General features: G+C 40.4%; 1 protein-coding gene across 1 annotated transcript in view; it reads right to left on the reverse strand.

Moving 5' to 3' along the window:
• The window catches only part of LOC117300282 (mucin-2-like), a 44,626-nt gene that overhangs the window by 23,424 nt on the left and 6,733 nt on the right, over nucleotides 1-14,469 (reverse strand). Inside the window, exons 4-22 of the mRNA XM_033784016.1 lie at nucleotides 12,578-12,604; nucleotides 9,572-9,733; nucleotides 9,242-9,418; nucleotides 8,523-9,134; nucleotides 8,195-8,386; nucleotides 7,354-7,965; nucleotides 7,026-7,217; nucleotides 6,185-6,796; nucleotides 5,857-6,048; nucleotides 5,016-5,627; nucleotides 4,688-4,879; nucleotides 3,847-4,458; nucleotides 3,520-3,711; nucleotides 2,679-3,290; nucleotides 2,351-2,542; nucleotides 1,510-2,121; nucleotides 1,182-1,373; nucleotides 341-952; nucleotides 13-204 (exon numbers count right to left, since the gene is read on the reverse strand). Of these exons, the coding sequence (XP_033639907.1) occupies nucleotides 13-204; nucleotides 341-952; nucleotides 1,182-1,373; nucleotides 1,510-2,121; nucleotides 2,351-2,542; nucleotides 2,679-3,290; nucleotides 3,520-3,711; nucleotides 3,847-4,458; nucleotides 4,688-4,879; nucleotides 5,016-5,627; nucleotides 5,857-6,048; nucleotides 6,185-6,796; nucleotides 7,026-7,217; nucleotides 7,354-7,965; nucleotides 8,195-8,386; nucleotides 8,523-9,134; nucleotides 9,242-9,418; nucleotides 9,572-9,733; nucleotides 12,578-12,604 (6,798 nt within the window). The remainder of the gene's footprint in view (nucleotides 1-12; nucleotides 205-340; nucleotides 953-1,181; nucleotides 1,374-1,509; nucleotides 2,122-2,350; nucleotides 2,543-2,678; nucleotides 3,291-3,519; nucleotides 3,712-3,846; nucleotides 4,459-4,687; nucleotides 4,880-5,015; nucleotides 5,628-5,856; nucleotides 6,049-6,184; nucleotides 6,797-7,025; nucleotides 7,218-7,353; nucleotides 7,966-8,194; nucleotides 8,387-8,522; nucleotides 9,135-9,241; nucleotides 9,419-9,571; nucleotides 9,734-12,577; nucleotides 12,605-14,469) is intronic.

Consider the following 14,469-nt stretch of genomic DNA (forward strand, 5'->3'; position numbering starts at 1 on the left):
CTTCAATCTTACCTGTAGTTGTTGGCTGTGTAGTGGTGCGTACAGTAGTTGTCTCCTCAGTAGTTGTTGCTTCTGGAGTGGTGGTTTGTACAGCAGTGGTAGTGATCACCTCTGTGGTTGTAGGTGTGCCTGTAGTTGTGGGTGCGGCTGTGATTTCACGTGTAGTGCTGACAGTAGAACTGAACACCTCTGTGCTGGTAGAAACTGAAATTTAAAATGCCACACAAATGTGAAAAGCAGGCATTTGTTCTCTTAAAGATGCAGAGGAAAAATCTTAACTGAGATAATTTACATGAATATTTCCCTATAATTTAAAAGTTAGCTTGAAGATTGGAATTACCTGTCTCTTCACAGCCGTTGAAGACTATTTTATAACTTGCATCAGGATTTGGTTTAACAAGGTATACTCTCAGTCTTGTTATGAATGGCAAGCTTGATGGTAAAGAGATTTTGGTGTCAGTCTTTCCAGTAAAGATGTTTGAATTTGCTTCATCGGCAAGTGGTAGGTATTTAGCACGGTCACTTGGCTGAAACTCAACGGCAATGGTGACATCCTCAGGCACTCCATCTTCATTTGTGACAATTACAGATGTAACTTTACTTCTTGGGTCGAAGGTCACAGTCAAGTGTGATCCTTCATGTGGAGTTTCAGTGCTTTCTGGAGGACTGTCTGGTTTCCACCATTGATCGGGTGTAACCAGTGAAGAGCTGTCAGAATTTTCTCTTGAGACTGTCACTTTGTCGTAATCATCAAGGTCCTCAGCACATTCTTCAGGTGTGGTTGACGGGCCAGCTGTGGAGATCACAGTGCTTATCTCTTTTGTAGTTGTTTCTGGAGAAATTGTCACAACCGTGGTGCTGACTTCCTCAGTCGTTGAAGGAGGGCCAGAAGTTGTAGGAGCTGCAGTGGTTGTCACACGAGTGGTAGTTGCTTCAGTAGTTGTTGGGACTTCTGGAAAAACAGATAATTATAACAGATGAAATCAGACCTTGGGATGGGGCAATGGTACATGTAAGTTTTTTGACTTTGTTCCAAGTGTATTAAAGCGAATAACTTCAATCTTACCTGTAGTTGTGGAAAAACAGATAATTATAATAGGTGAATTTAGACCTTGGGATGGGGCAATGGTAAGAATTTGAATTTGTTCCAAGTGTATTCAAGGGAATAACTTCAATCTTACCTGTAGTTGTTGGCTGTGTAGTGGTGCGTACAGTAGTTGTCTCCTCAGTAGTTGTTGCTTCTGGAGTGGTGGTTTGTACAGCAGTGGTAGTGATCACCTCTGTGGTTGTAGGTGTGCCTGTAGTTGTGGGTGCGGCTGTGATTTCACGTGTAGTGCTGACAGTAGAACTGAACACCTCTGTGCTGGTAGAAACTGAAATTTAAAATGCCACACAAATGTGAAAAGCAGGCATTTGTTCTCTTAAAGATGCAGAGGAAAAATCTTAACTGAGATAATTTACATGAATATTTCCCTATAATTTAAAAGTTAGCTTGAAGATTGGAATTACCTGTCTCTTCACAGCCGTTGAAGACTATTTTATAACTTGCATCAGGATTTGGTTTAACAAGGTATACTCTCAGTCTTGTTATGAATGGCAAGCTTGATGGTAAAGAGATTTTGGTGTCAGTCTTTCCAGTAAAGATGTTTGAATTTGCTTCATCGGCAAGTGGTAGGTATTTAGCACGGTCACTTGGCTGAAACTCAACGGCAATGGTGACATCCTCAGGCACTCCATCTTCATTTGTGACAATTACAGATGTAACTTTACTTCTTGGGTCGAAGGTCACAGTCAAGTGTGATCCTTCATGTGGAGTTTCAGTGCTTTCTGGAGGACTGTCTGGTTTCCACCATTGATCGGGTGTAACCAGTGAAGAGCTGTCAGAATTTTCTCTTGAGACTGTCACTTTGTCGTAATCATCAAGGTCCTCAGCACATTCTTCAGGTGTGGTTGACGGGCCAGCTGTGGAGATCACAGTGCTTATCTCTTTTGTAGTTGTTTCTGGAGAAATTGTCACAACCGTGGTGCTGACTTCCTCAGTCGTTGAAGGAGGGCCAGAAGTTGTAGGAGCTGCAGTGGTTGTCACACGAGTGGTAGTTGCTTCAGTAGTTGTTGGGACTTCTGGAAAAACAGATAATTATAACAGATGAAATCAGACCTTGGGATGGGGCAATGGTACATGTAAGTTTTTTTACTTTGTTCCAAGTGTATTAAAGCGAATAACTTCAATCTTACCTGTAGTTGTGGAAAAACAGATAATTATAATAGGTGAATTTAGACCTTGGGATGGGGCAATGGTAAGAATTTGAATTTGTTCCAAGTGTATTCAAGGGAATAACTTCAATCTTACCTGTAGTTGTTGGCTGTGTAGTGGTGCGTACAGTAGTTGTCTCCTCAGTAGTTGTTGCTTCTGGAGTGGTGGTTTGTACAGCAGTGGTAGTGATCACCTCGGTGGTTGTAGGTGTGCCTGTAGTTGTGGGTGCGGCTGTGATTTCACGTGTAGTGCTGACAGTAGAACTGAACACCTCTGTGCTGGTAGAAACTGAAATTTAAAATGCCACACAAATGTGAAAAGCAGGCATTTGTTCTCTTAAAGATGCAGAGGAAAAATCTTAACACAGATAATTTACATGAATATTTCCCTATAATTTAAAAGTTAGCTTGAAGATTGGAATTACCTGTCTCTTCACAGCCGTTGAAGACTATTTTATAACTTGCATCAGGATTTGGTTTAACAAGGTATACTTTCAGTCTTGTTATGAATGGCAAGCTTGATGGTAAAGAGATTTTGGTGTCAGTCTTTCCGATAAAGATGTTTGAATTTGCTTCATCGGCAAGTGGTAGGTATTTAGCACGGTCACTTGGCTGAAACTCAACGGCAATGGTGACATCCTCAGGCACTCCATCTTCATTTGTGACAATTACAGATGTAACTTTACTTCTTGGGTCGAAGGTCACAGTCAAGTGTGATCCTTCATGTGGAGTTTCAGTGCTCTCTGGAGGACTGTCTGGTTTCCACCATTGATCGGGTGTAACCAGTGAAGAGCTGTCAGAATTTTCTCTTGAGACTGTCACTTTGTCATAATCATCAAGGTCCTCAGCACATTCTTCAGGTGTGGTTGACGGGCCAGCTGTGGAGGTCACAGTGCTTATCTCTTTTGTAGTTGTTTCTGGAGAAATTGTCACAACCGTGGTGCTGACTTCCTCAGTCGTTGAAGGAGGGCCAGAAGTTGTAGGAGCTGCAGTGGTTGTCACACGAGTGGTAGTTGCTTCAGTAGTTGTTGGGACTTCTGGAAAAACAGATAATTAAAACAGATGAAATCAGACCTTGGGATGGGGCAATGGTACATGTAAGTTTTTTTACTTTGTTCCAAGTGTATTAAAGCGAATAACTTCAATCTTACCTGTAGTTGTGGAAAAACAGATAATTATAATAGGTGAATTTAGACCTTGGGATGGGGCAATGGTAAGAATTTGAATTTGTTCCAAGTGTATTCAAGGGAATAACTTCAATCTTACCTGTAGTTGTTGGCTGTGTAGTGGTGCGTACAGTAGTTGTCTCCTCAGTAGTTGTTGCTTCTGGAGTGGTGGTTTGTACAGCAGTGGTAGTGATCACCTCTGTGGTTGTAGGTGTGCCTGTAGTTGTGGGTGCGGCTGTGATTTCACGTGTAGTGCTGACAGTAGAACTGAACACCTCTGTGCTGGTAGAAACTGAAATTTAAAATGCCACACAAATGTGAAAAGCAGGCATTTGTTCTCTAAAGATGCAGAGGAAAAATCTTAACACAGATAATTTACATGAATATTTCCCTATAATTTAAAAGTTAGCTTGAAGATTGGATTTACCTGTCTCTTCACAGCCGTTGAAGACTATTTTATAACTTGCATCAGCATTTGGTCCAACAAGGAATACTTTCAGTCTTGTTATGAATGGCAAGCTTGATGGTAAAGAGATTTTGGTGTCAGTCTTTCCGATAAAGATGTTTGAATTTGCTTCATCGGCAAGTGGTAGGTATTTAGCACGGTCACTTGGCTGAAACTCAAAGGCAATGGTGACATCCTCAGGCACTCCATCTTCATTTGTGACAATTACAGATGTAACTTTACTTCTTGGGTCGAAGGTCACAGTCAAGTGTGATCCTTCATGTGGAGTTTCAGTGCTCTCTGGAGGACTGTCTGGTTTCCACCATTGATCGGGTGTAACCAGTGAAGAGCTGTCAGAATTTTCTCTTGAGACTGTCACTTTGTCATAATCATCAAGGTCCTCAGCACATTCTTCAGGTGTGGTTGACGGGCCAGCTGTGGAGGTCACAGTGCTTATCTCTTTTGTAGTTGTTTCTGGAGAAATTGTCACAACCGTGGTGCTGACTTCCTCAGTCGTTGAAGGAGGGCCAGAAGTTGTAGGAGCTGCAGTGGTTGTCACACGAGTGGTAGTTGCTTCAGTAGTTGTTGGGACTTCTGGAAAAACAGATAATTATAACAGATGAAATCAGACCTTGGGATGGGGCAATGGTACATGTAAGTTTTTTGACTTTGTTCCAAGTGTATTAAAGCGAATAACTTCAATCTTACCTGTAGTTGTGGAAAAACAGATAATTATAATAGGTGAATTTAGACCTTGGGATGGGGCAATGGTAAGAATTTGAATTTGTTCAAAGTGTATTCAAGGAAATAACTTCAATCTTACCTGTAGTTGTTGGCTGTGTAGTGGTGCGTACAGTAGTTGTCTCCTCAGTAGTTGTTGCTTCTGGAGTGGTGGTTTGTACAGCAGTGGTAGTGATCACCTCTGTGGTTGTAGGTGTGCCTGTAGTTGTGGGTGCGGCTGTGATTTCACGTGTAGTGCTGACAGTAGAACTGAACACCTCTGTGCTGGTAGAAACTGAAATTTAAAATGCCACACAAATGTGAAAAGCAGGCATTTGTTCTCTTAAAGATGCAGAGGAAAAATCTTAACTGAGATAATTTACATGAATATTTCCCTATAATTTAAAAGTTAGCTTGAAGATTGGAATTACCTGTCTCTTCACAGCCGTTGAAGACTATTTTATAACTTGCATCAGGATTTGGTTTAACAAGGTATACTCTCAGTCTTGTTATGAATGGCAAGCTTGATGGTAAAGAGATTTTGGTGTCAGTCTTTCCAGTAAAGATGTTTGAATTTGCTTCATCGGCAAGTGGTAGGTATTTAGCACGGTCACTTGGCTGAAACTCAACGGCAATGGTGACATCCTCAGGCACTCCATCTTCATTTGTGACAATTACAGATGTAACTTTACTTCTTGGGTCGAAGGTCACAGTCAAGTGTGATCCTTCATGTGGAGTTTCAGTGCTTTCTGGAGGACTGTCTGGTTTCCACCATTGATCGGGTGTAACCAGTGAAGAGCTGTCAGAATTTTCTCTTGAGACTGTCACTTTGTCGTAATCATCAAGGTCCTCAGCACATTCTTCAGGTGTGGTTGACGGGCCAGCTGTGGAGATCACAGTGCTTATCTCTTTTGTAGTTGTTTCTGGAGAAATTGTCACAACCGTGGTGCTGACTTCCTCAGTCGTTGAAGGAGGGCCAGAAGTTGTAGGAGCTGCAGTGGTTGTCACACGAGTGGTAGTTGCTTCAGTAGTTGTTGGGACTTCTGGAAAAACAGATAATTATAACAGATGAAATCAGACCTTGGGATGGGGCAATGGTACATGTAAGTTTTTTTACTTTGTTCCAAGTGTATTAAAGCGAATAACTTCAATCTTACCTGTAGTTGTGGAAAAACAGATAATTATAATAGGTGAATTTAGACCTTGGGATGGGGCAATGGTAAGAATTTGAATTTGTTCCAAGTGTATTCAAGGGAATAACTTCAATCTTACCTGTAGTTGTTGGCTGTGTAGTGGTGCGTACAGTAGTTGTCTCCTCAGTAGTTGTTGCTTCTGGAGTGGTGGTTTGTACAGCAGTGGTAGTGATCACCTCGGTGGTTGTAGGTGTGCCTGTAGTTGTGGGTGCGGCTGTGATTTCACGTGTAGTGCTGACAGTAGAACTGAACACCTCTGTGCTGGTAGAAACTGAAATTTAAAATGCCACACAAATGTGAAAAGCAGGCATTTGTTCTCTTAAAGATGCAGAGGAAAAATCTTAACACAGATAATTTACATGAATATTTCCCTATAATTTAAAAGTTAGCTTGAAGATTGGAATTACCTGTCTCTTCACAGCCGTTGAAGACTATTTTATAACTTGCATCAGGATTTGGTTTAACAAGGTATACTTTCAGTCTTGTTATGAATGGCAAGCTTGATGGTAAAGAGATTTTGGTGTCAGTCTTTCCGATAAAGATGTTTGAATTTGCTTCATCGGCAAGTGGTAGGTATTTAGCACGGTCACTTGGCTGAAACTCAACGGCAATGGTGACATCCTCAGGCACTCCATCTTCATTTGTGACAATTACAGATGTAACTTTACTTCTTGGGTCGAAGGTCACAGTCAAGTGTGATCCTTCATGTGGAGTTTCAGTGCTCTCTGGAGGACTGTCTGGTTTCCACCATTGATCGGGTGTAACCAGTGAAGAGCTGTCAGAATTTTCTCTTGAGACTGTCACTTTGTCATAATCATCAAGGTCCTCAGCACATTCTTCAGGTGTGGTTGACGGGCCAGCTGTGGAGGTCACAGTGCTTATCTCTTTTGTAGTTGTTTCTGGAGAAATTGTCACAACCGTGGTGCTGACTTCCTCAGTCGTTGAAGGAGGGCCAGAAGTTGTAGGAGCTGCAGTGGTTGTCACACGAGTGGTAGTTGCTTCAGTAGTTGTTGGGACTTCTGGAAAAACAGATAATTAAAACAGATGAAATCAGACCTTGGGATGGGGCAATGGTACATGTAAGTTTTTTGACTTTGTTCCAAGTGTATTAAAGCGAATAACTTCAATCTTACCTGTAGTTGTGGAAAAACAGATAATTATAATAGGTGAATTTAGACCTTGGGATGGGGCAATGGTAAGAATTTGAATTTGTTCCAAGTGTATTCAAGGGAATAACTTCAATCTTACCTGTAGTTGTTGGCTGTGTAGTGGTGCGTACAGTAGTTGTCTCCTCAGTAGTTGTTGCTTCTGGAGTGGTGGTTTGTACAGCAGTGGTAGTGATCACCTCTGTGGTTGTAGGTGTGCCTGTAGTTGTGGGTGCGGCTGTGATTTCACGTGTAGTGCTGACAGTAGAACTGAACACCTCTGTGCTGGTAGAAACTGAAATTTAAAATGCCACACAAATGTGAAAAGCAGGCATTTGTTCTCTTAAAGATGCAGAGGAAAAATCTTAACACAGATAATTTACATGAATATTTCCCTATAATTTAAAAGTTAGCTTGAAGATTGGAATTACCTGTCTCTTCACAGCCGTTGAAGACTATTTTATAACTTGCATCAGCATTTGGTCCAACAAGGAATACTCTCAGTCTTGTTATGAATGGCAAGCTTGATGGTAAAGAGATTTTGGTGTCAGTCTTTCCGATAAAGATGTTTGAATTTGCTTCATCGGCAAGTGGTAGGTATTTAGCACGGTCACTTGGCTGAAACTCAACGGCAATGGTGACATCCTCAGGCACTCTATCTTCATTTGTGACAATTACAGATGTAACTTTACTTCTTGGGTCGAAGGTCACAGTCAAGTGTGATCCTTCATGTGGAGTTTCAGTGCTCTCTGGAGGACTGTCTGGTTTCCACCATTGATCGGGTGTAACCAGTGAAGAGCTGTCAGAATTTTCTCTTGAGACTGTCACTTTGTCATAATCATCAAGGTCCTCAGCACATTCTTCAGGTGTGGTTGACGGGCCAGCTGTGGAGGTCACAGTGCTTATCTCTTTTGTAGTTGTTTCTGGAGAAATTGTCACAACCGTGGTGCTGACTTCCTCAGTCGTTGAAGGAGGGCCAGAAGTTGTAGGAGCTGCAGTGGTTGTCACACGAGTGGTAGTTGCTTCAGTAGTTGTTGGGACTTCTGGAAAAACAGATAATTAAAACAGATGAAATCAGACCTTGGGATGGGGCAATGGTACATGTAAGTTTTTTGACTTTGTTCCAAGTGTATTAAAGCGAATAACTTCAATCTTACCTGTAGTTGTGGAAAAACAGATAATTATAATAGGTGAATTTAGACCTTGGGATGGGGCAATGGTAAGAATTTGAATTTGTTCCAAGTGTATTCAAGGGAATAACTTCAATCTTACCTGTAGTTGTTGGCTGTGTAGTGGTGCGTACAGTAGTTGTCTCCTCAGTAGTTGTTGCTTCTGGAGTGGTGGTTTGTACAGCAGTGGTAGTGATCACCTCTGTGGTTGTAGGTGTGCCTGTAGTTGTGGGTGCGGCTGTGATTTCACGTGTAGTGCTGACAGTAGAACTGAACACCTCTGTGCTGGTAGAAACTGAAATTTAAAATGCCACACAAATGTGAAAAGCAGGCATTTGTTCTCTTAAAGATGCAGAGGAAAAATCTTAACACAGATAATTTACATGAATATTTCCCTATAATTTAAAAGTTAGCTTGAAGATTGGAATTACCTGTCTCTTCACAGCCGTTGAAGACTATTTTATAACTTGCATCAGCATTTGGTCCAACAAGGAATACTCTCAGTCTTGTTATGAATGGCAAGCTTGATGGTAAAGAGATTTTGGTGTCAGTCTTTCCGATAAAGATGTTTGAATTTGCTTCATCGGCAAGTGGTAGGTATTTAGCACGGTCACTTGGCTGAAACTCAAAGGCAATGGTGACATCCTCAGGCACTCCATCTTCATTTGTGACAATTACAGATGTAACTTTACTTCTTGGGTCGAAGGTCACAGTCAAGTGTGATCCTTCATGTGGAGTTTCAGTGCTTTCTGGAGGACTGTCTGGTTTCCACCATTGATCGGGTGTAACCAGTGAAGAGCTGTCAGAATTTTCTCTTGAGACTGTCACTTTGTCGTAATCATCAAGGTCCTCAGCACATTCTTCAGGTGTGGTTGACGGGCCAGCTGTGGAGATCACAGTGCTTATCTCTTTTGTAGTTGTTTCTGGAGAAATTGTCACAACCGTGGTGCTGACTTCCTCAGTCGTTGAAGGAGGGCCAGGCGTTGTAGGAGCTGCAGTGGTTGTCACACGAGTGGTAGTTGCTTCAGTAGTTGTTGGGGCTTCTGGAAAAACAGATAATTATAACCGGTCAATTCAAACCTTCAGATAGGGCAATGGTAAGTATTTGACTTTGTTCCAAGTATATTAAAGCGAATAACTTCAATCTTACCTGTCGTTGTTGGCTGTGTAGTGGTGCGTACAGTAGTTGTCTCCTCAGTAGTTGTTGCTTCTGGAGTGGTGGTTTGTACAGCAGTGGTAGTGACAACCTCGGTGGTTGTAGGTGCACCTGTAGTTGTGGGTGTAGTGGTGGTTTCACGTGTCGTTACAACAGTTGTAGGCGCTTCGCCTACGATGTTAATTAAATTGTAAAAATGACTTTACTAACTGGTATTTCTGCAAAGCTTGCCTTATACATGTATAAACACAAGAGGGCAACAAATCTGTCCAGACAATTAATGAACTTTAAACTTATTTAGGTCTAGGAATATTGACATTTTACCTGTTGTTGTCTCCACAATGATTGTCTCTGTGGTGGTTGCCTTAGGGGAGGTTGTCACAATTGTTGTGCTGACTTTTTCAGTCGTTGAAGGAGGACCAGAAGTTGTAGGTGCCTCAGTTGTTGTCACACGAGTGGTACTCTCTATGGTTGTTGTTGGCGCTTCTGGAAGTTACAAGACAGTTTTTAAATTGGTTACTCTACCGGGGTTTGAAAATTCATTATTAAGTTTACTCTCAAATGAACAGCCAACCAGCATCAATATGTAATGTTCTTGTATACGTAGAAAGAATGACAAATGTAGAGGATGCAGGGAGGCGGAGGGCATCAAAGCAACTCTATCATCATGTAAATAAAGCTGTTAAAACTTCTTTATTACTCGGATGCCCTGGCTGCCGCTTCCCAGGTTGTATCGTAATTTGTGTGAGATCCCTGGCAATATGGTAACGGTTGCATGGCTTCCGACTGGCTGCCCAGAACAAAGATATTGACAAAATAGAGACACCGCCAATATAGCATAGATAGCTCAGTTGGTAGAGCGCCGGCATGTTAGTTCGGAAACCGTTGGTTCGAATCCCACTCTAGTAAAATCTTTGTTCAACCCCAAAATCATTTAAAAATTTACACAGTCAATTTCACTATAGACCATTTGACCTTTGTTTACAATAAGTGTGACCTTGTACATTCTTTAAGTATTCTGGCAGGCACTGTACTACACAGAGCCTATGGGAAAGTTGACATTTTGTGTCGTAATTTCCACATAAACAAAAAGTTATGAAAGTAAAAGCTGGACAAGTTTGGAGATGTGCCCCCTTTCATCATATCAAAAGTTTATAAGAATTAGACAGTGCAATCTCCATAAAATATAAGATTTTATATTTTCTTCCATTGAGCTGTGTACAAATCATGCCTGCAGGAAGTCCGGGCTCTGTGGCTCTTTTGTAAACATGTGATGTCACAGGTCACATCGTCTATAATAATAAGACATTTGTAAGGCGCCAAATGCGAATAAGACAGCTACTCTTACCACAGCCAAGGAACCACACAGTAATAATTCAGTGTCTTGCCTAAAAACACAAGAAACTTTGTCGATAAACCCAGGATTTCAATCAACAGGCAACCCAAACTCGTTCATCTGCAGATAACTCATTACGAGAAAGAAGCAAGAAAAGAACATCCTTTTCCTCTGGCAATTCACACCTGTTATCTATGGGTGCTTTGATTACATTGTGTAGCTTCCCTGTGTCGACCCCAAGGTGCTCACTCGGGTGAGCCCCTGACAAGAGATAATCAAATGATCAAACGCCCACTCGTAGTGATACATGTATCATGCACCTGGGGCCAGCCCCCAAGTGACCCACTCCACAAGCAGGGCAGTTAAGGCTGACCGGAGTGAGCCCCTAGAATGACGTCATAGCTATTCGAAAGTACCTGGGGCAGACCGGGGAAGCTATACGAACTACTCCGTGTGTACATTGTAATTCTTTTTCCAAACACTTAAAGGCAATGGACACTATTGGTAATTACTCAAAATGATTATTAGCATAAAACCTTTCTTGGTGACGAGTAATGGGGAGAGGTTGATGGTATAAAACATTTTGAGAAACGACTCCCTCTGAAGTAACGTAGTTTTCGAGAAAGGAGCAATTTTCCACGAATTTGATTTCAAGACCTCAGATTTAGAACTTGAGGTCTCGAAATCAACCATCTAAACGCACACAACTTTGTGTGACAAGGGTGTTTTTTCTTTCATTATTATCTCGCAAGTTCGATGACCGATTGAGCTCAAGTTTAATTGTTGACAATTACCAATAGTGTCCACTGCCTTTAATTAATAAAAATAATAATGATGGACATTTCTAGTGCGCTATGTCTGTCAATGATGACACTCCTGGTGCAAAAAACAAGAACTCTGCTAATACACAATGACACAAGACAACCAAAAGTTTGGAGGCAAAAGTTTGCGAAATAGATATGTTTTGTGATGATTTTTTAATTAGGAACAAGTATCTGCTTTTCTGAGTTGAAGTGGGACGCTATTCCAAAGAGATGTAAATGTAAAGAGAAAATTATTGAATGAAATGAAAAAGTAGCTGTTAGGAACTGCTTCCCAACCACAGAGAGTAAATGAGGCTGTCAGATTGCGCATAGTTTTGTAGAAGACAGCCCCAACAGACAATCTACATGTGCAAACAAGGAGCAAGACTAACAGGTAACAAGAAAATATTTACAAAACACGAACCGGGTTGCTATAAGAGATGTATGTATAAACTAGCAGGACTAAGGCTGTCAAACAATTGAGGAATACAAAAAAGTAGCTGTTAAAGCCATTATACACTTTCGGAACAGAAACAAAAAAAGTTCACAGGTTTACAAATAATTTACAGGGTTTACAGAAGGTAATGGTGAGAGACTTCTCTTGAAATATTGTTCCATGAAATGCTTTACTTTTTGAGAAAACATTAAAACACTATCAATTCTTGATAGCGAGAATTACGGATTTATTTTAAATACATGTCATGACACGGCAAAACGCGCGGAAACAAGAGTGGGTTTTCCTGTTATTTTCACCCGAGTCCGATGACCGATTAAGCCTAAATTTTCACAGATTTGTTGTTTTATATATGAGTTGTGATACACGAAGTGTGGGACTTGGACAATACTGTTTACCGAAAGTGTGTAATAACTTTAAGAACTACTTCGCAACCACAGCTATTCCTGTGAGAAGAACAAAATTTAAAGTCTTTGTATTTAGTGATAAAAAAAAATCTTGGGGGTACTGCTGCAATCTGAACAAAAAGTATTTTCCTTTAAGTATTGCGTATAAAAAAAAAAATATAAAAAAAAATAATAATAATAATAATAAAGACTTGTCATACGCACGTGTCCACCCTGGGATCAAAATGAAATAATATAATATACATGTAGCAATTAAAAACCTCTTTTCAACCAAACGTAATACAAATTAAAACGTAATAAATTAGAAATTGCTCAAAGATATGAACTTGCCTTCTTCTGTTGTACTTGCTGTTGGCTCTGTGGATGAATTGAAAAAATTAATAATAATAATAATAATAATAATAATAACTGTATTTATAACACGCCTTTTGCCAAAGGATACAAAGCGCCAGGTATTATTACTGCATGGAGTGGGGCGAATTTTGAGATATAAGACCCAATCCTTAAGCACCATGTAATGGTTTACAAGGTGCTTTGGCGCAATATGCTGCCAATCCAGCCAGGAACACCAGGGTGAACCCCTTCTCTTTTCGATAAGTGCACTGGATTCTTTTACATGCGTTTACACAACACATGGGACCAATGGCTTTACGTCCCATCCGAAGGACGAAGCAATGGTCAAGTGTCTTGCTTAAAGTGTCACGGCTGGGGATTTGAACCCTCTCTCTGCTGATCAGAAACACCAGAGTTTGAATTCTGTGCTCTTAACCGCTCGGCCACGACACTCCCGATTAAAGTTATAACTGATACTTCACTTTCGTTCGAGGTCTTTCAAACAAATTTTGTGAAACTGTTGTTTCTGAACGGCACTGGACACAATTGGTAATTACTCAAAATAAGGTTTAGCATACCAACTTAGTTGGTAACGAGCAATGGAGAGCTGTTGGTAATATAAAACAGCTCCATCTAAAGTAACGTTCATCATCTCACTCAATACACACAAGTTTGTGCATCGAGGGTCTTTTTTTTTTATCATTCTCTTGCACACTCGATGTCCTATTAAGTAACAATTTTCACAGTTGGTCTTTGGTCTTTGACAACTACCAAAGGTTTCCAGTGCCTTTAAACTTATCCATGATTTTCTTCAGAATCGTGAGCAGAATTTTTCTCAAAATAAGGTTAAGCATAAAACAGCTCCCTCTGAAGTACATGGTTTTTGACTGTAATATTTTAATGGAAGCCTTCTAATATCAGTATCTTTAAACTGTGTAAGTTTAATGTAAATCTGTGGACATTGTGTTTTGTGTTTACTAAAAGTACCCAGACCCTTTAAGCTCTAATAAAAGACCTCATGCTCCCTCCTTTAGATTATGCGTTACTCGAGTAAATAATAAAAAAGCCACTGAAAAAAACCCTCTCCCTATACCTTCCTTGAAAAAAAAATAAATAACAAAAATCTGAAATTTAAAACAAGGGAGTGCTGCAAAATTAAACCTTTGTAGAAAAGAAAAAAACAGAAGTGTCAGTTTGATTCTAGGTTTTTATTTTCTTTAAATCATGTTTACATTATAATAGATGTTTAATTTTCATTGAGGATAAAGAATATTAATTTTGGTTTTTACCCATACACCGAAGTGCGTTAGCACTGCATACTCAGTACTTCCCGAGTCCTAAAAAAAATATCACAGGCATATTACTCGGGTGGGATCCGAACCCACGACCCCATTCTAGAGCAGTGTCTTACCAACTAGACTACCGAGGTCGCCCGGTAGCTAGAGGCAGTTCGAATCCTATGTTTCGGCAGCGGGTACCGCATCGATATAATAGATGTTACATTTGCATCAAGGATAAAGAATATTAATTTTGGTTTTTCTACCCATACAACGTTTTGTGTTAGCCGACTACAATAAATAATAATAAACCGACTTTTGAAAAACATTTCTCTGTGCAGACAAAAACAATCGAGTCTAAAACTTCAACAGAAAATTAAGCTCACCTGTTGTTGTTGCTGCTGCTGTTGTTGTTGCTGCTTTTGTTGTGCTTGCTGTTGTTGCTGCTGTTGTTGTACTTGCTGTTGTGTTAGATAGTGAAGACAAAATAATAAGAGGGGAAAGTTAAAAAAGTTAATTAAAGGATGGAGTTCTATTCCTACCTCCATGATTAAAGTAAGCATCAAAGGAAGTACAAAAATACTCCATTTCCGTTCCAACTCGATAATTAAC

This window comes from Asterias rubens, chromosome 15 (genome assembly GCF_902459465.1).
Source record: "Asterias rubens chromosome 15, eAstRub1.3, whole genome shotgun sequence".
NCBI classification, from domain to species: domain Eukaryota; kingdom Metazoa; phylum Echinodermata; class Asteroidea; order Forcipulatida; family Asteriidae; genus Asterias; species Asterias rubens.